Source organism: Mugil cephalus, chromosome 11, assembly GCF_022458985.1.
Source record: "Mugil cephalus isolate CIBA_MC_2020 chromosome 11, CIBA_Mcephalus_1.1, whole genome shotgun sequence".
In the NCBI taxonomy this organism is placed as follows: domain Eukaryota; kingdom Metazoa; phylum Chordata; class Actinopteri; order Mugiliformes; family Mugilidae; genus Mugil; species Mugil cephalus.
The window spans coordinates 19326856-19350916 of NC_061780.1; the positions used below are offsets into that span (position 1 = coordinate 19326856).

At 43.0% G+C, this 24061-nt stretch overlaps 1 protein-coding gene across 1 annotated transcript; it reads right to left on the minus strand.

Annotated features, from left to right (window-relative positions):
* Nucleotides 1-1809: 1809 nt before the first annotated feature.
* On the minus strand, nucleotides 1810-23749 carry ube3d (ubiquitin protein ligase E3D). Its single transcript, XM_047599848.1, has 10 exons — nucleotides 23471-23749; nucleotides 21375-21583; nucleotides 20781-20871; nucleotides 19071-19293; nucleotides 18739-18811; nucleotides 18576-18654; nucleotides 17817-17925; nucleotides 15161-15336; nucleotides 11202-11340; nucleotides 1810-2286 (listed from the first exon to the last, which is right to left on the minus strand). The coding sequence occupies exons 1-10, from the start codon at nucleotides 23560-23562 to the stop codon at nucleotides 2266-2268; spliced, it is 1212 nt and encodes a 403-aa protein (XP_047455804.1). The 5' UTR covers nucleotides 23563-23749; the 3' UTR covers nucleotides 1810-2265.
* Between the last annotated feature and the right edge of the window lie 312 nt (nucleotides 23750-24061).

The window sequence follows — 24061 nt, forward strand, 5'->3', positions numbered from 1 at the left end:
TGCCATTCATGCTAATCTCCCCTTTTTCACTTAAATCTTTCACACATTGGCACCGCAGGAAAAAATCGAACCAGTAAGTAATTATTTAGGGAGAATACGTAGAAGACCTTTGTTCAGACTGATATTATTTATGAGATAACTGTCTGAAAAGCTTCAGTGTCTACGGACAGCAGTGTCCTGGCCACAAACTTTTAATTTGTCACTTCTATTGTCTGTCATCATCAAGACAGACAGTGTCTGTAACTCCGCAAGGCCTCTGGGCGACCACGTCTGTCGGTGTGTGCAACACTGCTGCAGAAGCCGGTAATGTATTTAGAGCCTACTTCATTTGCACTTGTGGGGAAAGGGCAGAGAGGAAATGAGAACCCCTTGACGGTTCAGCATTGGATGTATTTAATTAGCCAATTCACCCTCTGCTTTGCCGCCTCAGCGGGCACAATACTTCTTTGTATTTTTAAAAGTAATTGTCACTTGCCGCATCAGCATCCAGCAGATCCAGGCATGCAGTCAGGAGCAGAAAATAAATGTCTCCTTGTTCCTACCAACAGCTTGTAAAAATAGACACGCAGACAGACATTATGCTGCACTGCTGGACAGAAATAACATTCGATGTCGCTGTGCTCGTGAGGCATGAATTAGAGGCGTGGACATAATAAACTCCACTGGTAATTTGAAAGACATCACTCTGCTTTACTCAGCTGGCTGGGCTCTGCAGGCAGCTTTGCAGGTAAACTGAAAAATGGTCTCAGCTTAATTTATGTTACGAAACGTTTAATCTTCAAAATCTGCGAATGTGTACACCGATCAGCCACAATATTAAAACCACCAGGAGAAGTAAATAACATTGATCATCTTGTGACGATTCAATGTTCTGCTGGGAAGCTTTTGGATGGGGATGTTACTTAGACATGTACCACCCACCTAGACCAGACCAGGGACCCGCATACCATAAGAATGGCACTCCTTGATGGCAGCAGGATGCAGCCTGACACAGTCACACACAGACAGTGGGTTTAGGAACAACTCAAAAAACATGAATCAGCACAAGGAGAGGGAATCAGGAAGGTGGTCATAATGTTATGTAAGACTAGTGTACGTGTGTAAGTATATAGGTTTACACTGGAGGTCTTAAATCATGCCAGCATCTTAGAGAGGCTACACTGCACTGTACTACTTTGAGTTAAATGTCAGCAGCATGCTAACACGCTCACATTGACATTATAAACATAATGATGTTCATCAGATCAGATGCTAACATGCGAACTTTTGCTAATTAGAATTTAACAAAAAAGGCAACCAAGATGGTAATCTTGGTTGCATGGTAATCCACAAATTTCATGGTAATCCACGAATAAATTTAGTCAAAACCCAAAATATCAACGTCATGAGATGCTACAGAAAAAAAATCAAGGAATCACAAATTCTCCTCTGCAGCAAGAATGTCTGTTGATATATTTCAGTCTTAAATGGTGGACTGACTAAAAGCCAGAACAGTCGAGTATTCCTAATTTAATAAAAATGTGACTTGACAAGTCCATATCATGAAGAACTTAAGCATACATTTGACTTTTGCTGGCACTTCAATACCTTCAAACACTGGCACACATTTAAATAATCTGACAACTATATATATATAAAAAAACAGCTCCACAAGCTGTAATTTCTCTCAAGTGGTGAAGGATGTGCTGCCGCACCCTGGGGCTGAAGTGCCTCTATAATAAGCTTTCATAAAGAGCCAACACAAGAACAATGCTCCACTTATGAACCTGCACTTATCTCCAGGAGACATGAACAAAGAAGAAAGGATTCTTTCAAAAACAGTTTAATTGTTTCTGTTGTTGAACATGGTAAAAAAGTTGTCGGACATAAATTGTACATACACTTTTTTCCCCCCGAAACCTTATGATACATTTTAATTACAGCTTAAATAGATGTGACAAACAGCGACTCAGATGTTCTTCCAGGTTTGCATTTACTGCACATGTGTTAATATGTCTGGGAACGGGCAGGATCCTGTTACAAGACAAATATGCTTGCGGGTGATGACACGCCACCAAACATTTTAACAGATGCAACCAGAAACTACTGCACGACAGACTCAACAAGCTGTTGCACGCCTGCTGGATTTTGCTCTGCAGTGGGAAAACTTACAGAAATACAGAACCTATTCACATGAGTTGGGTCTCTCAGTTGTCCCAGCAGCTTTTGAATTCTCTCCTGAAGTGATGCGAGTCGTCATGACCAACTGGCTTCTTGGTTGTGATCTCATAGTCTTAGGTAGGCCACCTAGGAGCAAAGACAAAAAGTTCATAAAGTGCAAATGTATGCAGAAAACCACAGCATAGTAACAAGTAAAATACAATTAACTTAACTTGAGCATTTAAAAAAAAACAAAAAAAAACCAATTTGCACACTTTGTCCCAAAGCACAGATGCACTTGATCGCTACGGTCTGCTGATCAGAACAGTAACACATTATCTCCAATTACTGTCTTCACATGACAAAAACGCCCACAGGTGGTAGAGATTTAATCAACTTCGAAAACACACATTCAGATAAACAGAGCCCAGAAAGGAAAACTGCCAAGCCCCCGCGTCCCAACTCTCCCTCCCTTCCTCCATCTGCTGTTCCTGGGTGTTTGCCTGCTGCAGACAACGGTTACGCTCCACCGAGGGCTCTATATCGGGATGATGGATGAGGGCATTTGCCTCACTCAAGGCCCTGTCTTCTCCATCCCCATGCCAATGTCTGCGCACCACTCGAGCGCATCAGTGGTAATTCATACAAATGATAAGAAACGTCAACCTGAGGTGGGCTGCTGCGAACACCAAGTCCCAGCACCAGTGCAACGGGAGTCTAGACAGAGCAGGGAGGCGGACTTGGGACTGGGGCCTGAATAAATCCTAAATAGAGACAATAGGGCGATCAATAAGATATTGAAAGGCTCCCTGTTCAATATTCGGTCGGTCTCCCTCGCGCATCCAAAACAGTTGTGACTCATCAGAGGATGGGCCTTCTGAGTGTGTCCTGTGGTGTCTGGCAATAGGATGTTATCAGTGGGGACCTTTGGGTCCTACGGGCTGAGGTGAGGGGCCTCTGTGGATCAGGTTTGTTCCAGCGCATCCCACAGATACTTGATCAGTTTGGGATCTAGTGAATTTGGAGGCCAGGTCAACTTTTATTTTAAGCTAAAGTGTTTTTTTGTGTGTGCCTGTCAGTCTTGAACTTTAAGAAACCATTACCATTTTCCAACAAATTAATAAATGATTAATTGTGAAACTAGTCAACAGACTGACAGATAATCTCACTAGTTGCTGCACTTCTCTCAATGTCAAACTGATGAAAATGGAGGAAAGTCTTGCATTACTCTGTCAGAGGGATCCCAAGTATCATTAGGACCCTGCTTGACATTCTTGAAATGTTCAGTCTGCAGAAAGGAACCAAATCCAGCACAGCTGTCAAAATTCAGTCATGACGAGTCACCTGGTTTTCAGCAGTAATCGCCCACTCGCAGGACCAAAGGTAAGCTGCCAGCATGGTCCAGCTCTGGACTTAATGTGGTCGCTCCTCTGCAACTTGAAATTGGAGCTGCGTACCAGCTTGGAGGTTGAAGGCCCTACTCAAAAGACCAAGACACTAGCGCACATTCTGGACCTGTTCCTGGGGAGAAGATCGACCTCGTCTTTTTACATTATTTATAATCTATGAGAAGATGAACCGAACTGGTTCTCAGATAGTTTGTATTTATCAGAGGTAATATTCTATGAAGGCCTTTGGAGATCCTTGACGATAAAATGCTTATGGGTGTTCTTTGATCTCATTGTAATTCACAGAAAGATAAAATATCACTGCAAAGCCTTAGGAGTAATGCAGTAATGCATCTAGCTGGAGCAACACATTACCTTTACTAGTTCTGCTTTCCTGTTCTACACAGCAGTACTTTTCTTTCTTTTTTTTAAAAAAAAAAACAACTGTGGGTAATGTCTGGGTGTTAAAAAGGTGTTGAGATGGTGACAAGAGGCTGGTATGTGGAAGTCCTTTGAGAAAGCAAACAGTCTTTGGTGCTCGGTGCCAGAGCCTGTTATCATAACACTTCAAACTTGGCAAGCAGCACGGAGAATACTTCTTCACACATGAAGAAACAGACTGGAAGAGGTGCGGATAAGTAGAGCATGATTGAAATTTTTTTTATAAAAAACAAAAAAAACCAAACAACAACATGTGAAGCATCTCAGTTAGAAAGATAACGAGCGACGGCAAAATGAACTGGATAATGACGCAAAGGCATTATCATCTTTGGGTGTGCCTCCGTCCCACCATGAGCGCATGAACAAACAGCGGCTTATTCCAAATTAGGGACACATGGACTGCCTTTAAGACGCTGAGAACTCATTATATCTGCTACTGCTTCACTTTATCTCAGGTGGTTAAGCTATTATTAGCAGCACTTTCTCAGAAGATAAACACCAACGTTTTAATGTGGTTCGTTAGAAGAGGAATTGGGGTTAACTACATTTACTGCCTCATAGTTGTTTGCCTCCATCACATCAACATGTCAAGCTGCAGTGGACGTCTATGTATATGAGACGCTATAAGTAGTGAAAAAAAAAAAAAACTGTTAACTTTGTTAAACTGCGTTGTTCATGTTCTGCTGTGTGTCTGCCATGTAAGATTGTAAGTTCATTAACAGGAACAAAAAAGAAATAAAGAAGCTGCCAAGTTGACCTTTGAAGTTTTGGGTTTTAAATGTCATCATATATATATTTTTTAATCCTATTAGACATTTGCGTGACACTTTGGCAAAGAATTTTTGAACTAAGGCCACAAAAGCATTTTTGTGAGGCCACAGTTTTGATGTTGGACCACCTAATAAGTTCAAGTGAACACTGGAACCTGAAGTAGGCACTTAATAGGTGGTTTAGTGCTCGGTGTTAAAAAAGACGCTAGCACCGTAGCTGACGCACATCTCCCCAGAAATGGGAACCTGAGAGAGTCGGCGTATATTCTATGGCCTCGTGATTGGATTCATATCAATGTGTATTTAAAGAAATTTAAATTTGTGGGGGAAAACGGAAAAAATATATATAAAATGTCTAATCAACCAAAGATTTTGTGATCCCCTGTAGTACCTCTGCAGACTCCTTGTTGAAGACCTATACTATAAAATAATTGATGAATAGTTGAAATAGTTTGATAAAAACAATACACAAATAGTGAAATATTTAGCTGTATATACTGATGTGCAGCTGAACTGATCATCCAAGAGGCATGTATAAACAGCAATGTTATCAGTGAATGGGCACTTGTCAATAAAATGCCGCCAGAGTATTCGTACATTCACGGTCACTGACGATGTAATTCAACAAACTGCACCACTACACCAGAGGTAAACAACGCTGACTTGTCTTATTTTCCTTACGAAGTACAATATCTGCCTCATTTATCTCATCACGTTGAGATAATGGCCCAATCTCCAAATAAACATTGATGCGGCGCAGCATCACCGACCTCCTGCTCTGTTGATAAATTCCTCTCCTCGCGCACTGGCCCATGCGCAATGAATCGAGACGTGCACAATTCGGGGGAAGTAATTTATTTTGACAAAAACGCAGCAGCTCCCGGTGCGACGTTGCGTGGAACTGCACAAAGTCGGAGGCGACGCAGGGTCGATGCGTCTCCCCACGTCTTCGTCGCCAAGCGCAGAATTGGCTTTTGGTCTTTTTTTTTTTTTTTTTGCGAGACTGAGGGGGAGATTAATGAAGTAGTGAGGGGAGAATGGAGGTGTTGTTTGTGTTGAAGAGTGACACTCGAACCTCACTCTGCTTTACACCCCATTACACTGGCGGGCACCGGGGACGGAGGGCGGGGGAACACAGCTGCCCAGACATTCCACACGCCGCATAATAACAGGCTGGGTTATGGTGCAGACTTTGATCTACTCACAGGGACTGAATTAAACAAAGACACACTGTACAGGCAGACAACAAGCTCAGCACAGCTACCTGCAAACAATGTCACAGTGCTGTGACAGACTCTCTGGATTGGCGCTCCTCCTACGTGCTGATAGAAAAAGTGCATTAGGCCACCGTGTGAAATGCACATTTAATGTAGTTCTGTGTATAAGATGAAGTTTGGTTACATACTAAACATAAAGCCACTTATTCCCCAAATGGGAGAATGTCTTCTGAGCTTGTAGCCTGCATTGCTCTTCTTTTTATATGTTTTTCACGGCAGACTTTCTGACATCAAGGTAGATAAACATGAGGTGCAATTAACAACAGTAATGGCTGCATTCCTTTCAGTGAGTCAAGTCCAAATCCCATCTTCAGGCCCTGTTTTTATTTTTTTTAACACAGCAGACGTTCTGACTTGTCATAACAGGAAACGTGATGTTGCTGATCATGTTAAAAACATCTCAGTTCTATTCAAGTGTTCCAGTAAAGTCCTGTCCACATCTGAAGCCGTTAGCTCACCCTTGTAGCCGACATCTGGTCGGAAGCAGACGTTGCATGGTACCAAGGATACCTTTTATTTCCCCGCAGCAAATGTTGAATGTGAATGAAACAAACAGAAAATAAAAATACCGCTACAACCTTAATACCACCACCAGACTCTATTTGAAAAGTAAACACCATCAACGCCAATGATCTCGCTAAAAGCATGGAGACCTAGGTGTTCGAAAGCAAAGGCAAACCAAACCAAACATGCACAATGAGTTAATACTGGGAGCCTAAAACCACAGCAGCTAAATGGAAGTGGGCAATTATTATGTTTACTACTGTGACATGTCAAAGTCTTTTGAGGCCTTCTGCGTGTTAAGAACTGTGGCCTCTCACGGGACCGCAGTCGAGGTTTTGCCAAGAAAATAATTCGTTCTCACAATTTCTGTCAAAATGTCGGCATGAAAAATGGAATTGCACTTGTGGGTTAAACTTGCTGTAGAGGCAGAGTCAGATGCTTTCACATCTGCCAAGAAAGTATTTACATGCAACAGACTCCTTTATAAAGTTGGAACATGCTGCCACTGTATCTGTCCATTCATATCCAGATGTTTCTAAAGAGCTTAGCTTTGTTTTTTACACAACAGTTACATTAGATCCAGTATTTTTTACCTGCGAGTCAGGTCTCTTTATCTGTGGGACAGCTCACTCTAATATATAAACTTCTGCTCTTAGCACAGTGATGTGCAAAGAAGCATTTAAAATTTTTCTGGACTGGAACATTTTAGTGCTATTTTAAAAGGTAACAACAATGCCTTCTATAACATACATTCCCAGTGACCTGGTTCATTTACTGCAGAAAGGGGACTTGCCTCTTATCTTTACAAATAAACCAGAGACTGTCAAATCTCATCCTTTGACACGACTACATTGTAAACAACAATGCAAATGTGTTTCGATGTAACTCATGTACATTTTTACTTTTCAGTAACTTTGCAACAGCTGTGCTGTCTGGTTCGTTTTTGTTTGTTAATGAGAAATCAATATCATACTATTGAAAAAAAAAAAGAAAAATGAAATTGCAACAAGTAACATTAATAAAGGCTCCTTTATAGAGCAAGAACGTACTATCCTGTAATATCCTTATCCTTAGGTTATGAGTGTGCAGCCTGTGCCTGTACAGCTGTCAAAATGTCTGCTGCACAGATCTCACACAATTGTCAGCATGGCCTGAGCAGAGAATAAGTAAAAATACCAGTGTCTGTGTCCAAAGAGGTGATTTAGATTTACTTTTCTTTACTTTGTCTGACCACTTGCTGCTTTCCTTAGCAAAGCTTCAATGTAAATCTATGAAAGATTAATGGCGTCTGCGTTGTGAATTTTTTTTTATCAAAGTCTACAGAATAATGAACCAAATGCATGAAAAATATCTAACATTTCCTTAAGTAAAAGCAAAGTGTTTCAAATTCCATTTGTTCTCCTTGCAAGGCTTTTACTGTCTTGATCTTTCAAAGAGCAACACCAGGGACACAATGGGTGGAGCTCAGAGCAGCGTTCTATTCTGGCTCCTCCTTCAGCAGATGCAACTCTTAAGGCGATCCTAAGCTCTGAGGCTGCTCTCACACCGCATGCTGGTCCTCCCCCCTCCCCAGCGGCGTGTTTTCCAAGCAGTGTTTAAAACAAGGACTCTCAGAGCATCTGCGGTAACTCTAGATGACCCTATGATCACATTACCTTTGCGTCCTTTGCCACCTGGAGCACGACGGGCTTCTGCTATCAGGAAGTGTTGGACTGTGTCAGTTTATCACACTGTTTTTTACTCCACCACCAGACAGATACTGTGTCCCGTGTCTGGGTTGCCCTATCTGTAGCCTTCTCTATTTCAGCATAGCCTTATCGGCAGAACCTCTTCCCAGGAAACAACGATAGAGTTCATTACTGCAGTAACACGTCCCTTTAATTCAAAAACATGAAGCAAACTTTCATAATGGCATAAAAAAAACTGAAAGCAATTCCGTTAACTGGTTTGGATTGAATAAACTAGGGTGCGTAGTCTGGTCAGACGGTGACCGTATACGTGCATAGTTATGGTTACGCAAGGCTGCAATAAAAAGAGCAGCAGAATGGAAAGAGAGCTTCAGAAATCTCATTTTCATGTTTCATGACGTCTGGGGGAGATGACAAAGGAATGGTTATAATGCAAGCAGCAAGGAACTACTTCTACAGCTGACACAGCACTAGTTCAAAATGATAAAAACAGCAGACAGCCCACTCAAGAATTTAAGTAGTATTTTTAACAATTGGTACTTCAGACAAAGGCAAGACACATTTTTCAGCGCTACTATTAATTCTGACGACTATAAGCCGAGATGGCAACGTTCCCCGTCAAGACTTTTATCACCTGTAGCAGGGTATAATTAACAGCAGCAGTGGGGGCAGTGGGGGCATGAAGCTGTTGTTAATTATTGCAGTCACGTCTTTTGCTGCTCTCGAAAGGGATCTTGTGAACTTGTCGTTTACGACACTGAGAAGTTGTGACTTCACGTGTTGATCGACTGTAGGTCGGGAAAAGACCGCTGGCAGGCGACTGCTGCAGCCTCGAAGCCACTCGGACTTCGACCGGGTGACTTAAATGCAGAAAATGCAAAGGCGTGAGAAGACGAGGCCTTTGGGGATATAAGTATAGAATAACCTACAATATGTTAACTCACGATTCACTTTTGCAATAAATACCACTAGCAGAAACCATTTTCATTTGGACTATGGCAACTGGCAAATATAATTATGAATTTAGAGAAGGAACTTTGCAGTATTGTTGTTTACTGGGCTTTTTTAAACTTTATACACTACCGGTCAAAAGTTTCAGAACACTCCAATATTACTTTCTTTTCTTTACTGAATTGTATGCAGTTTAATGTCTCATTTTACTCTGACTTGAAAGCATAGAGCAAATAAACAACTGAAGTTAAAAAAGAAATCTCTATATAACCCAAAATATCTCATCTCATCTCATCTTCCATACCGCTTACTCCTGCACTAGGGTCGAGGGGGTTGCTTGAGCCTATCCCAGCTGGCATCGGGCGAGAGGCGGGGTACACGCTGGACAGGTCGCCAGCCTATCGCAGGGCTAACACATAGACATACAACCATTCACACTCACAATCACACATAGGATCAATTTAGAGTCACCAATCAGCCTAACGAGCACGTCTTTGGAGGTGGGAGGAAGCCAGAGTACCCGGAGGGAACCCACGCGAACACAGGGAGAACAAGCAAACTCCAACCAGAAAGGCTGGAGCTGGACTCGAACTTGGACCTTCTTGCTGGGCTAACCACCGAGCCACTATGCCGCCCAACCCAAAATATATTCTCTATATATTCTAAACTTTTGACTCATCAAAGTAACCATCTTTGGCTGATTTAACACGTGAGCACACTTGTGACATTCTTTCTTTCTAAAATGGAAATCAAATATTTTTCAGACAGATCTTCCCAATTTTGTTGCACTTGTAGGGTACATTGCTTTGCTTTTACTCTTCTGTCCAGTTCATCACAAACCAGTTCCATGGGGTTAAAGTCCAGAGACTGGGCTGTGGTCCACTTCATGTTTTCATGGTTTCCATCTTGTTTTTATCCTGAGGTAGTTCTGGTAGAGCTCGGACTAAAGTTTTGGATCATTATCTTGCTGTAGGATGAAGCCCTGACCAACTATACCAGAGGATACTACGTGCTGTTCTAAAACTTTTGACCGGTAGTGTAATGTGTCCCTGACTACATTTGGCTTAATTAAAAAGAGTGGGGAAATGTAGCTAGTTGTTTACAAGGCTCTTCTTTCAAAACTTTATCAGTAAAGTTAACTCCACAAACATATGTATAGTGGTAATGTAGGTACTGAGCTACCTACATAAGAAACGCAAAACTTTTCTACTGTTTTTGCTGTTGTGTTTTTGTTTTGGGAAAAACCAAAGGTAGGACCACACCAAACCGGCAATCAAGGCTGACTTCAACGTCACCCGTGGACGTGAATGTCTGTTCTCTTTCAGTACTCAGCATTCAATAAGTTATTAATGCATCGTTACGCAAAAACAAATACATACCTGGATATATTATTTATTCGCTGCAAGTGAAGTGTTCCTTTGTCAGTGCCGATAGCAGCTCAAACCCAGCGCTTGTATTTTTTAGCAGATGGAAAACTTTAAATGGAGTCCGTTGCCAAACTTTCTGAGCAGATAGTGAAGGATAATGGCGCTAATTACCCCTGCCACTATGTTTAAAACGGCTGGGAGAATAGAGATGTCAGCAAAGTTAACACCTCCTATTTTCTAGTCAAAGGCAGCTCGGGCTAAATATACACATATTGCACAATTACAGGTGCACAGAAGCAGGAATAAGGCTGACAAAAGTAAAACCCTACATCTGACCCACATAATCCCCTAAGCGAGGCTGTTAACTGAAAGCTCTGAATCATGAAATTCATTAAGGTGGGATAAAAACACTCTCAAGCGCTACTGAATAATGGAAAAACAAGGTGCCGTAAGTAAACAGTGAGTGAAGTGAAGTGACTGCTCTCAGCTAAAACAGGTCACGCTGGACTGCAAATACAGCTTTTTTTTTTTATATACATACAAAAGATGAAGATGAATAAGAAGATCTTCGGCATCTCTTTGCTTCTACTACACAATATCAGCATTTTCTAAACTAATGCGACTGTGCCAAACAGCCACATGTCTGAGTCATCCTGTGCAGGTACAAGCGGCTCACCTCGTAGGACCTCATGCGACGCATCGACGCAGGAAGCGCCGAGTTGCTGTCATCTATCACTTGCAGCAGCTCCTCGCACACCTTCAGCGGCAGCACCACGGGATGTCCAATGACATTGGCCTCCCAACTAGTTACGACCCTGAAAACACACACAGTAGGAGTGATGTATTGTGGCAGCTCCAGCTAAGAACGGGTTCTGTAAATTTCTAGTTGAGGCGTTTGCGCTGCCGTTTTCGTGTCTTAAACTGAAACAGAAAACAAGAGATAAGCGCGAGTGTGTGAAGGGGGAGACAAAAGAAAGAAGAAGGGACCGAAAGGAGAAGAGGAAGAGTAATAGAGTGACAGAAGAAAGATTGATGCACCGTCAGGGGTGCGGCGCTGATCTAGTTTGTTCGGGTGACATTTAGCCATCTGTGCAGTTCCTGAGAGAATAAAGTCTTCTCAAAGTTTTGGGAGTTGTACTTAAGATGTCACAAAGCAACTACTGTTTCATTAATGGTTATGCCCATCCTACAAGAGCATTTCCTAAAAGCCTTTTTAAAGATCAGTGTCCCAGTCAGCTTAATCTGTTTATAGCATATTTAGTTATCAAGTCTGCACTGACCCAAAAAACAGATAGTAGCGTAGCACTTTGTGCTTGGAAATGCTAATGGAATCCACCATCGGATTTGGTTTCTCATGTATCAGAATGAAGTCTATGGAAAAACAACTGCCTCTCCGCCATCCGTAAAAAACAACTCTTCCGCTGTACTTGGCTGTGACAGTTCCCGCGGCTTTCACTCAACTCGTAATCAAGTCACTGCCATTAGTGACAAGCGTAATCCACTTAGGCGCTGGCTCACTGATTCTCCAGCCAATTATTGGCAGTTTTAACACCACACACCAGAACCCCTGGCTGTAGTCGACTGTAACCGACTGTATCCAGAGTGAGAGGGCCGCCGCCCTGAGAATTGTGCTCCCCAGGCGCAACATTTAATTTAAAAATGTCAGAGAAGAGTGATGAAGGATGAATGGCAGATTATGTTGGGGGAAATGGAAGCGTGAGTAACACCGGCGTTCAGTTTGCCAGGCTTGGAAAAAAATGGCGTAAATGGGTGAAATTCCAAAAGGCGGGAGCCTATTTCGTGCCCGATTGTGGGGTTAGAACAGAAAATGAGAACAGCGGCCCTTGTTCAGACTTTGATTTATCATCTGTCTGTTGCAAATGGCACCGAGGACGAATGTGAGTTTTCCGATCTCAGGCCACTTTCGGAGATGGTCTGGAATACATTCCTTTGGAAGAGCCCTGAACTCTGGGTCATCCTGGGTTTAAAAAAAATAAGAAATCATCATCAAAGACTGAACACATCCACATCATGGATAGTTCTCTCTGCTGGACTCTGGCAGGAGGTCCAGCAGCCTGAGTCTAAACACTGCAAAATGGTTGTAATCTGTCATGTGCAATGATCCAAGCAGTGTTCTTATTCCAACGCACTCACCACTTTACCACTGTTTATGTTTATACTTTTTCTACTGCTTTGTTGTTTTTAGACACTTTTATGTAAATCTCTCTAAGTATTTGTGCCTCAAGCGTCGCTATTCGAGCCTTTGCAATGAAAGTTCGCTCATGTGTGCACCTGTGGTGTGTATTTCGAATGACAATGACTATATCTTGAAGACCTCCTACACAGTGGAGTTTCACGTAAGCAACGTTTTGCCTTATACCTTCAAAAATAAAACATAAAACCGATGCCATAAATGATCAACAGAAAAGGAAAAGCACCGTAAGTGAGGTCTGTTCATGAGTAATGAGAACCTTTTATAATATTCTGTCCTTGTGGATGTTAACTAACTAAATAATAAATAAATCTAAACAAGAACAACAAGAACTAAGAAGCAAAACCACTTCGTAACGGTGAGACTACACAGCTTGTTTCAGAATATTTATCATTAATTCTGCCTATCATCAAACATCTGTTTGTGATTCCGATAGAGTGGTAGATAGCAGTACATTAGATGTGACAGCTGTTAGAATATTCTCCTGCGCACCAAATGTTGTCAGTGTTTATTAGCATACAAAGCGTGAAAGTGAGATCCAGTCTCTGGTGCTGGCTGGGGACACACCTGGAGACGCATTTTAAAATCAGGTGTGACCACAGGTACTGCACTTGTGATTGAATTGCCCAGATTGGATGTTAATGCAAGGTCAGAACGTGGCCAGAGAGGAAATTATGAACTGGATCTGATGGAGAGATTAAGTAAGGCCTACTATATATGCCCACCTACTATATGTCTTCTATATTAAACTCAGCCTAGTGCTTATAATATACATCATTATCATTTTGCATTCAATATTAAGCTATTCAGATAATACACAGGTGCAACTAAACATAAACATACCTGACATAAACATACCTATATGTACCGTGGACTGTTAGCTTCTCTTATGCTAATATTGCAGCGTGCTTTTGGGATTTCACATAGGGAGTGAATAGGCTTTCAGTTGATTGCAGAGAACCTGACAGAGTCAGTGTGTGAAATGCGGCCTCGTGATTGGCTCAGCACAAACAGGGGTGGGGCCTACTGTGTACAGGAGGCTTAGATTGACAGGTCTCAGCTAGTGCAGCGCTTTGTGTGAAACAGTGCGCTGTCGAGGCAGCTTCTGTATCGCTGAACGAGTGAAGTGCTGACTGAAAGATAACGTCTTCTGCCACCATTTATTCCTTTACTAAAATAAGTTGAATTCGTGTTAATGTGTAGTTAAAGAAATTTAAATTTGTGGGGGGAAATCTAAAAAAAATCTAAAAACAATGTCTAATCAACCAAAGACTTTGCGACCACCCCCTGCAGTACCTCCCTGGACCCCCTAGGGGTCGCGAACCCCCTGTTGAAGAGCTATAGAGCCTGGCTCCTGTTCAGGAGAGCAGCGGTGAAACACTAGATTAATGATGATGAAAGGATGCAATACAGACCCATTAAAATGTGGCCAGATGTCCACCAATTGTGGAGATAATTTGGGACATGAAAACACTAATATTAACCAATATATCATTAGTGGGATTTTGTTTACGCTCAAATACTCAGCATTCACATCAATCTGAAAACAACTAATATCAGTCCAGCTCTGGTAACGCCGACAGAATTTCATGCAGCAGACGTTATAACTTCATTTCTGGCTCTGCAGTATGAACTCCAATAGCTGGAAAGCTAGAATTCATACAAATACAAAAGCAAAAGTACTCCAGTCATAGTCTGCAGTCGCTGTCATAGCGTGCTCTACTAGGAGATCTGTCCTGGTACACGGCATGAGCCTATCGTGACAGAGTTTAGCTCATCACATCATTCATCTCCACTGTCCCCGCGTTGACTGAAAAGAGTCGCCTTCATTCTGCCTTAGTGCGACTTTTGTCTCTAATTAGCCTCTCTCCGTCAGTCAGCCTGGTGGGCTCGTCAAAATTTTAGAAACAACAAAACCTCTCTGTTCTGCCTTCACTCCTCTCGGCTGCAGGGAAGAGGAGGAGGGGGGGGGGGGGGGGGGTAAAAAAAAAAAAAAAAAAGAAAGAAAAAAAAGCTGAGTGCTGATTCAGTTGAAAATAATGAGGGTGGAAGGCTCTTCCAGTGGGGCGCCGCTGTACTGAACACGGAGAACCACATGCAGCACATCCACCTACACCTCTCTAATGCACCGCAGCAAGGTACACAGACCCTCGCTCCAGTCATAACAACATCCCCTGTACGAGCTACAAAGCTTACGCAACAACTTTGAAGCTTTTGTTGCCGAGCTCACCTGCAAAAAAAAACCACACAATTATGACTCAGCAGTGACCCTCGGTGCAAACTGCTGAAATCTGTTGACCAACAATATAGTCTTTCATCCCTCACTGTGAGCTGAGACAGGAAAAAGTGAAAGAAAAAATATTAAAAGGAGAACAAAGATTGAAGAACGGGATGAGGAAATGATAATAGATGCCCTCTCTTACTCTCTCTGCTGGATGTCTGGGTCGGAGCAAGTGATGTAGAGGAGTTTCAGGGCTCTGGCAGCTCTGGGTGACGGGCTGTGAAGATCAGGGGAATGTGAAGGGCTGACGGACCCCTCACCGCCGACACATGTCTCAGAGACGGATGCTATGATGGAGTCGCTGTTCAGCAGCCAGAGCTGCAAGAGGAGCAGACAGGTCACTTAACACTTGAGGCACACATCGACGAGGAATCCAAGTCCAGCACATGAAGCCTGTGCAGCCACCCACGTGTATATACACACTGACAGTCCTTTGACTGTGGAAGTTTAAATTTCTTTTACCGTGCTTCACGATTTATCCTCATTAATTAGCTTGATTTATATAGTATGCGAATCTTTAATGTGCTGACTGTTGTTTTAAATAACCTGCAACCTGTATTTTCCTTACATTTAGGAAAATAGAAGGAACACATACTGTATATAGCAGAGGTGCATGGTCTTTTCTATTTTCAGTTAGTACCGAGGACTCAATACTTTCCTTCATACTTGGGGTGAAATGAGGTCAGGAGGAAGTAAATACTGGCAGAAAAGAAAAAGTTGATTATTGCAGTCATTATTTTTCCTGAGTCTGGTTCAGTTTGGTCCAATTTCACACAAGATTAATTATACTGTTATTGCTGTCCTGAGTTTCAGCGAAGAGATTTAATGTCTCTCAGTTTAAAGTCTGCCAAAACCACAATCACAACGCTGGAATACTTCTGGGACGTGCGCGCTGTGGAAACGGTCCGACTGAAAATTTAGTTAGTTTTTAATCAAATCAACCTATTAATAACAAACTGTATTTTGGGCAAGATGCTGAATTCCGAAGGGATCTCTAGGGAACTGATTATGCTGCAGCAATGATCTACCGCGACAAATTAATCGTTTGTGAATGACGGACATTAGGACACGTCAGCACGACACCTGGGCTATACATCATCACACAGCTTATTATTACTTAACCTATTATCTAGAAAAGATAGATACTTTATTTATTCCGGAGGAAATCCAGTGACAAGCAGCTCCATCACACAGAAACAGATTTTTTTTCTGTACTCAAATTTCCCACGGAGAGGGCCAACTTGCTGTTTAGCATCTTCCATATTTATTGGCTGATTCTGCTGCCTTCGCTACTGGATCAACTGCCCCTTTTCTGCATGTGTGACAGCAACTCTACTTGGACAAAGTGCCTGAAATGTGTCACCAGAGACGCTCGGAGTCATTCTGTGCTGCAGGTGGATTAATTGCGTTAAAATATTTAATCAGATGAATCACGGCGACGGATTAATCCGCATCAGCGTGCTCATTTTGAAACAGAGACAGCAGCCTGTCACTGAGCGAGCTCCTCTGCCTGGCTGTGGAGGCGCGTACGGGGCATTAGAGATCGACCAGTATGGATTATTTTTTAGCACCGATGGTCGATACGTGCTGCCGATTTCTCTGAGCCGATATTTGGAGCCAATACAGCTTTTTCTTTTTCTCCTTCCATTTACATGATAAAAATGGTAACAAATGTTATAAGTCTCATTTCTTGAACTCAAAGAATTTTAGGGTCAGAAAACTTTTTTTTTTAAACTCTTATTTGTAGTGGTGCTCGACACATTTATGAGTACATGCATTTTCTCTTCTAGTGCTCTGTTAGCAGGGGAGGGGGCAATGTATGGGCTGCAGGGGTCCTCAACGTCTCTAGTGGCACAGGGCTGCCTGTGGATGCGCCTGTCTGTAAATGTTGTGCAGGATACCGGTCATTTTGTTCAAGGTCCTTGCATCTGCCACTAATGTCAGAGACTCCGGCTCTGCCCCTACCCTACGAGCCCTACTTCCGTATCACTCTGTCCAGCTGTGAGGTGTTCTACTTCTTAGTGCTGCCTGCCCAGCACACCACAGCGCAGAAGAGGACCATCGCAGCGAGGAACATGTTCAGCAGCGTCCGGCAAATATTAAACGACCTCAGCCTCCTGAGGAAACGGAGACGGCTCTGACCTTTTTTTTTATATACCGGGTGAATGTTAGTCGACCAGTATCTCAACCTGAGCAATACTGTTTCTTTCACAATGTGCAAGGCACGTTCTTTAAAGTGACTCTTTACGCTTGTATTGTGTATAGAGCTATATTTTCTTCCTTCTTTTGTATTTGAGCACAGCTGCAGGTTGTACATTTGAATTTCACTGTCTCTGAATCTTAGAGAGTAAAAGAAATTTAGCCGCACACGTCATCCGAGCACAGAGGAGCTGAACCTGCGTGCGACTAAAAGGTTCTGGTTATAGTATCAAGTATCCAATAATGTGCATTAGCACTGGTTAAACCCCACCCCATGATGACATCCAAACAAAGTGTCATTCTCATGTTCTGGTAAGAATCGCGTCTGGCTAAACCACGCCACTAAGACTCTGCTCTCCAGCCACAAAACGTAAACACTGAAACCTCTTTCAGTATCAGCGACCTGTTACCACCTATAACAGCCCAACTGATTTCAAAGATGTTCAACAACCCTTAAATTACAGTCAATCAGTCTCATCAGTCTCTCATATGTCTTTAAGAGCCCACCGTTTCAATCATTTTCCATTTCTCAAACATCAGAGTGCTCTATTTTTACCGTGAGGTCATTTATTCCTCTCATCACGCAAGGTGATTCTCACCAGTAAGAACGCTTTTCCATCAGGAGTCTGGACCGTGAAGTGGAAGGAGCTCAGCGAGTTGGACAGGTGCAGCAGCCTGGCCGCTACCGTCCTCTCCAGGAACAGAGATCTGTCCAAAGGAGATTGCAGTCGTTCATTAAGCGTGTCTACTCCCACAGGAGCAGAGCAGAAAAGAGCGTAGGACGTTAATAAACAAAGTCTAATAAAGCAGACGATCATGGGAATATCGGAAGATGGGAAGAGTGCAATTATAGCAGCTTTAAAATGTTTTATGAGATCGTCTGTAAAAATAAAAAAAAAAACAAAAACAATAAAACAGTGAGACATAGACGCTCATGCGCACATTTTTAAATTATTCAGAATTCATACAGAGGGAAATGCGGTTACTACCAAAATTCAGACACACACTTGGTAATTGTTTGCGAGAAAGCGCGACGCCGCTACGCCTCGTTCCCCCAAGCTCCAGCGAAATCGGCGGGGAGTATCAGATATTTGAGACGAACATACAAATGGACCTGAACTGATTTATAGTGTCTGCGCCGATTTTATTGTGACGGTCTAAAAATACACGACGAGAGCGGTGGAGCAATGATTAGAAATGAGCGGAAACACCGTGAAGTGTTTGTTTCTTCCTCCTCGCCACTCGCAAAGTAACAGCCTCTTTTTATTTACTTCCATTTTAAAGAGTGTAATTTCACAGTTTCCTAATTATCAGCGCCTGAAGCTCGGGTTAAAAAAACAAAAAACAAAAAAACCTGCCTGTTAACAGAAGCTTCTGGTTTTCTGTCTCCCACGGCGGGTTCCACCAACACCTGCGTGATGTACAGCTTTATGGTATCTGTAAAATACGAAGGAGAGAGGCTCATGAATCATACATTCTGCTGAAAATTAAAATGCCTAGGTTTATGAAGACGGCGCATACCTGGCGCGACAGCCTCTCCCAGCACTGATGAACAGCTCGCACAAGAGATGACTGCGTGTCTGCGGCAGGGTTTCTGTACACAACACAAGCAAAGACCAGACAGCTCGATGCAGCACCTGTCTGTAACTGTAACTGTTTTAAAACTGAAAACGACAGCTTCCATCACCAGAGGAGGACAGCAGAGGGAGAAACAATGTGAAGCTCAATCCTCATCTGCACAATCTGAAGAGAAGTGTCTGTGTGGGTGAGTATACCGCCCTTCATTTCGTAGGAATTCCACAAACTCTGCCAACCACACCACCACTGTGATTAAAGTTTTTGTACTTCTTTACCTTCGGGTCTTGGCCGTCGTCCGCTCCGACCGGACTCACTTCCTGGGTGAGAGTGTGTTCGCAGCCGCCGTCTCGGGCCACCAGGATGAAGCTGTCGCCCAGCAGACAATCCTCGGCCCGGGGCAGCAGCTTCCTGTTCGCGAAGGGGTCCGGGTGGCAACACCAGTCGTCCACGATGGCGTTCCAGTTGCCGTTGGGCAGGGGAAGGACGCGCTTGAACGTTCTGGAAGAAAAGCGATGGCAGGGTTTCTCTCTGTTAACGTTTAATCACCCGCCTCTCATGCTTGAAACTAACTTTTTGAGTCACTTGCCTCCATTAGGCCAAAAGCCTCACGGCACAAGAACGCTTACTTCCCCATCTTAGACTCAACAACTCCATCACACACACACACGGAGTCTTATTATCCATCTCTACATGTCGCCATTTGTTAAATCAAGTCATTAATTGAGTTAATGTGTTAACACACAATTCCTGATTAATTTGTACAGTTCCTTTTCTATTTGTTCTTTATTTAAATCCATTTTTTTTTGTTATATTTTATATATTCCCTTTTCTCATGTTGCTCTTCCTTCTGACTTAGATTTACACCAATGAGCCAGAACATTAAAACCACTGACAGGCGAAGTAAATAACTCTGACCATCTTGTAACAACTCAATGTTCTGTTGGGAAACTTTCGAACCTCGTGTTCGTGTGAATGTTACCGCAATGTTTTAGGCAGTGAAATTATAATATTTGCTGCGCCTTTGTTTATTTTCACCATCCTCTGAAGGAAATATTCTGTCTCTATAGCAGCTAAAGGCCCTTCTGTGTTCATCACTCACTATAGATGCTTTCTTGGCCTACTACTTGGACAGTTAGAGCCATAACACCACAACACAATGAGCTAAAAGATGCTAAAACGCTGACTGGATGTTGAACGGTAAACGGGGTGCGTGATGATTTTCTGGGTCTTCTGGCTAGTCTCCGCATTTTCACATAAACATAAGAATCTGATCCAGTTATATAATAAAAAAAAAAAAAATTGTGCGTGCAGCTTTAATGCAATACTTGCAGTCATTTTAGCCCAGCAGAGGACTCACTATGCACTATGTGCAAATTAGTCTTTGAGAGGCCACTTTGTGACGCCTGCAGTCAGCACAACCATTAATACCTCAGAGCAGCCGTATAAAATGAGTGCTTTTGTTACAAAGCGTAAAGTTTTTTTGGGGTTTTTTTTTTTTACCGTGCTTTGAGCAATTATCCAGATGTTTCTATTTCTCGTAGACCTCGTTGAAAGCAAAGAAAAATGTTTTTTTTTTTTGTAAACTTTTAGCGGCTGGCAAACATGGCCAGAGGGCAAGGGTCTCCATAATGCAGCTACTGCAATTTTCAGCGTGTCACACTGCTGACCAGAAAAAGCTACAAGGCAATAAGAACAATACCGCTGTCCGCCCGAACCACCTCAGGGCGAGAAACACAATTGTTTTTTAATGGGCAGCGCAGACCTTTACGTCACAGGCTCTATAACTCTAACCCAGTCAGGCCTGATAACCGCGGAACTCCGCTGAGGCTCCATCCATCAATTCTTTTCTTTGGCAGACTATCGCTTCCACAGCTGGGTCACACCATCAGCAAACAGAGGCTCCTCTTTCGGTGAAGGACGTCGTGTTTACAAAAAAAAAAAAAAAAAAAAAAAAAAACTACTGATGCTCTTCCTTGTCTCCTCACCTGTCCTCCAGCAGCCTGGTCTCGCAGCTCTGGCAGTGGAAGCAATAAGTCTCTTCAGCCCGGAGTGTCTCCATCACTCTGTCAGGCGCCTCTGCGGAGGGGGCCAAAAGCAAGGAAACAAACAAATGAGGCAGATTTGGCGAAAGGGCGGCGACTTCCTACTACCGAGCACAAAAATCAATAAAACACGGGTACGGCGAAAGGTGGGAGCGGGCGATCAATCAGCTTTTTATTGGGCTGTCACTGACCGTCCTTGGCTGCAACTTTCTGTTACGTTGGCAGTGTCACGAACATTCTCAGGAAATGCCAGAAGCTGGAGTTAGGGGATGTTACGCAATGACCCCGGGGTACAGTTCAGATGATATCACTTCAACCCACTTAAAGGGAGCTTTCTGGTGAGTGATAACTGGTTACATGTGGCCTGCCGAACACCCGTAGCTGTCTCTGGTGACTAACTGACTCACTCCAGTTAATTCAGAACAGCTCTTAAGACTTTGTTCTCGTCTTTCCACAGAGGAGTGGATTGACGCAGAGGGAGGTTTCACATATCTCGATGCGTTTCCACGCAGCTGCCGTCTCGCACATCCTCCTTACCTTTGCTTCGTGAGACGCCGATTCGCATCCTGAAATGCAGCTCCTCCCCTCCGCAGGAATCTCCGGCCGGCGTCGGGACGCAGGATCCCGGCTCGAAGGCGACTCCTGCAGGTAAAGTCACGCTCAGCTCGCCCCGAGGAGTGCGGACGTGGAGGGAGCGCTCTCCGCCCGTCACGGCCACGTCCGCAGGACTCCTGCCCACGTCCTTCCTGGAGAGCAGATGGAGCAGACACTTTACGCCCACGAGTTTTAAAAAGCAGCGCGTACGAAATGAGCACGCTGGCCGTTACAGGGCGCCACCGTCCCTTCCCACACACAGGCTCAATTAATTTGCACATTTAGCAATGTTTAATTAGACGTGATGAATGTGCGTTTTTCTCCAAGTTACTATGTCAAACAGGACTTTGTGTTTTTTTATTTTTTTCTCCCCTAAACACAGGTGAGTAAATTGGTATCTTAGGGTTTTGGCTATTCGCATGCATTAGTGCCAGCACTGGCCAAATTATTGTGAACATTTTTACACTACTTTCTGACATTTTTGGAACAGTACAGGACATCTTTCCTGCCACAATCCCTCCGTGGATCCGTGTGCGACAGATGACACTCTGGATTGTTTCTGGCACATTTTACACGAGGTTTTCTTTTTGGCCAGTGCAGTTTATCTTAATTTCATCGCAGCTCCGTTTCATTTTAATGAATTCGTCTCTACGGGTTGTTCAAATCGACGACACGTACTTCACTGCAGATCACTCAACACTGCTTATTTCATTTTATCTTGAGATGCCAAAAGGGCAGTGAAAAGTTAAAAGTCTGGTGTTTCGACTTGAGTGAAAGAGTGAAATGATTTGCCGATCATCAAAACGGGAATCTTCTGTGAGCCTTTAGTTCTAATCGTTAAACCGAGCAAAGATGAATTTCTTTTTTTGGGGACCGCACAAAGAACAGCGTATTAACCAATCAGGCAATTTCCCCCAGACTTCAAACCATGCATTTGTTCCAAATTCTTTGTAGATTTAGGAGAATCTTAATCAGTCAGAGCCACATGCAGCACAATGATCAATGAGCCAGCCTTGGTTGCAGAACAAGAATCTGATGTTTTATAAGTCTTGTACTTTGAGTAGAGACGTATAAATATTAAATAATACAGCCAAGCCAAATATTATAGCCTAGAATCTGATGGAGAAACAAACTGGATCCGGACTGAACAGTTCCTCTGGTTTTAGGAATTTCCGTTTACACACGTTGTATTATTTTCTTGCAGTATACTGCTCTGTGCTGAGTGGTCACAGGATCGTACAGTACGATATGTGGCTGGTAACAGGGTACAGAGCCGCCTCTCCACTGACATGTTCTGTGCTCATTTTGCTCATTTTTTTTTCCATCTCATTAACGCCACCTAGTGAAGTTGCATATGTACAACCTGCCCTGTGAGTAGACAAAGCTCTGGTCCCACATTTATCAACTAGTAAAAGTGAACATTTTGGACATTATGGGAACACAGTCGTAAAAATCGCTCATTTTTATTCACTATGTTCTGTGATTTACAGTGCAAAGAAAAAAAAAAGTGAGAATAAATCTGCAACTGATTTCATAAGCAGTGACGAAATGCAGGTTTGCAAGTAACCAGAAGTGCAGTAAGTAGGCTACATGTAGCATTAATAGTATGGTATATAAACGGCGTGGTACAGGCTGTTTTTTTATAGCATATGGACAATATTTACAGATGAAAACCTATGTACAGGTGAGGCCACATGCACAGGTGAGTGACCAACATACACAATGACTGACTGAGGTACTGAACATGGAAGTATATCTGAAGTGAAGTTGAAGTGTATTTTATCCATTGGGGCCCATTGCCGTGTGACCTGTGGTCCTTCTCACACAGTAGTTCAGTATTTCACTGAAACAACGGATAACCTACGATCTGTCCAAGATGTGGAGAATCAATAGCATCACTACATGGGGTTAGCGGCTAAGCTACCACTCGGAGCTACAGGCTAGAACTGCACCGTAAACTAAACAACCAAGACTAAATAAGACACTGCTAATATAGTGGCACTGATGTTATGTGCAGTAGGAATGTAGTGGATATTTACCCGACAATGAGTAGTCCACCCTGAAGCCTTGTTCTCAGCTCTAAGAAGACTCCAACTCCATGCGTCTTCATACCCGGCATCTCATCTGCCATTCGGGAGGCGGAATGTTTATAATAATATAATAATAATAATACCTACAATAACGAAACAGTGTGCAAATCAAACGTGGATATGGCTGGCTTTTGACTGCATTACAGCATCCAAAGTACAATCAACATGAAGTCATGCCTGTCTGAGTTAGCTAGTTGAATCGAGGGGGGTGGCCCTGTCTGCAGCGTGACAACCGTCAGCGTAAAGTGCGTCATAGTAAACACGAAGCATCCGGTTAGATATTTTGAAATAAAGTTTTTTTTTTTACAGGCTGGGGTAAAACATTAGGTTATCACAAATATCTAAGGCATTAGTTAGTATACAAACAAAGAGTGAACTACATCTATATGCGAGGCTGAAAGGATCTTTCAGGTTCACGTATTTTCAGTATCATGAGGAGAAATGTTCGGAAGCATTTATGACATCACAAGTAGACTATTGTGACACCTGGATCAACTCTTAAAGAAGCTTCAGGATCGTCCAACTTCACTGAGATCAATG

Bases quoted from the DNA above. Each gene is read 5' to 3' on its own strand.
- ube3d (XM_047599848.1), bottom strand. From the start codon at position 23,562: ATGGCAGATGAGATGCCGGGTATGAAGACGCATGGAGTTGGAGTCTTC. The intron at 15,337-17,816 runs GTGAGAATCACC...CTCCTCTTGCAG, and splicing joins ATGGAAAAGCGTTCTTACTG to CTCTGGCTGCTGAACAGCGA. The intron at 2,287-11,201 runs GTGAGCCGCTTG...CTTTGCTCCTAG, and splicing joins GTCGCATGAGGTCCTACGAG to GTGGCCTACCTAAGACTATG.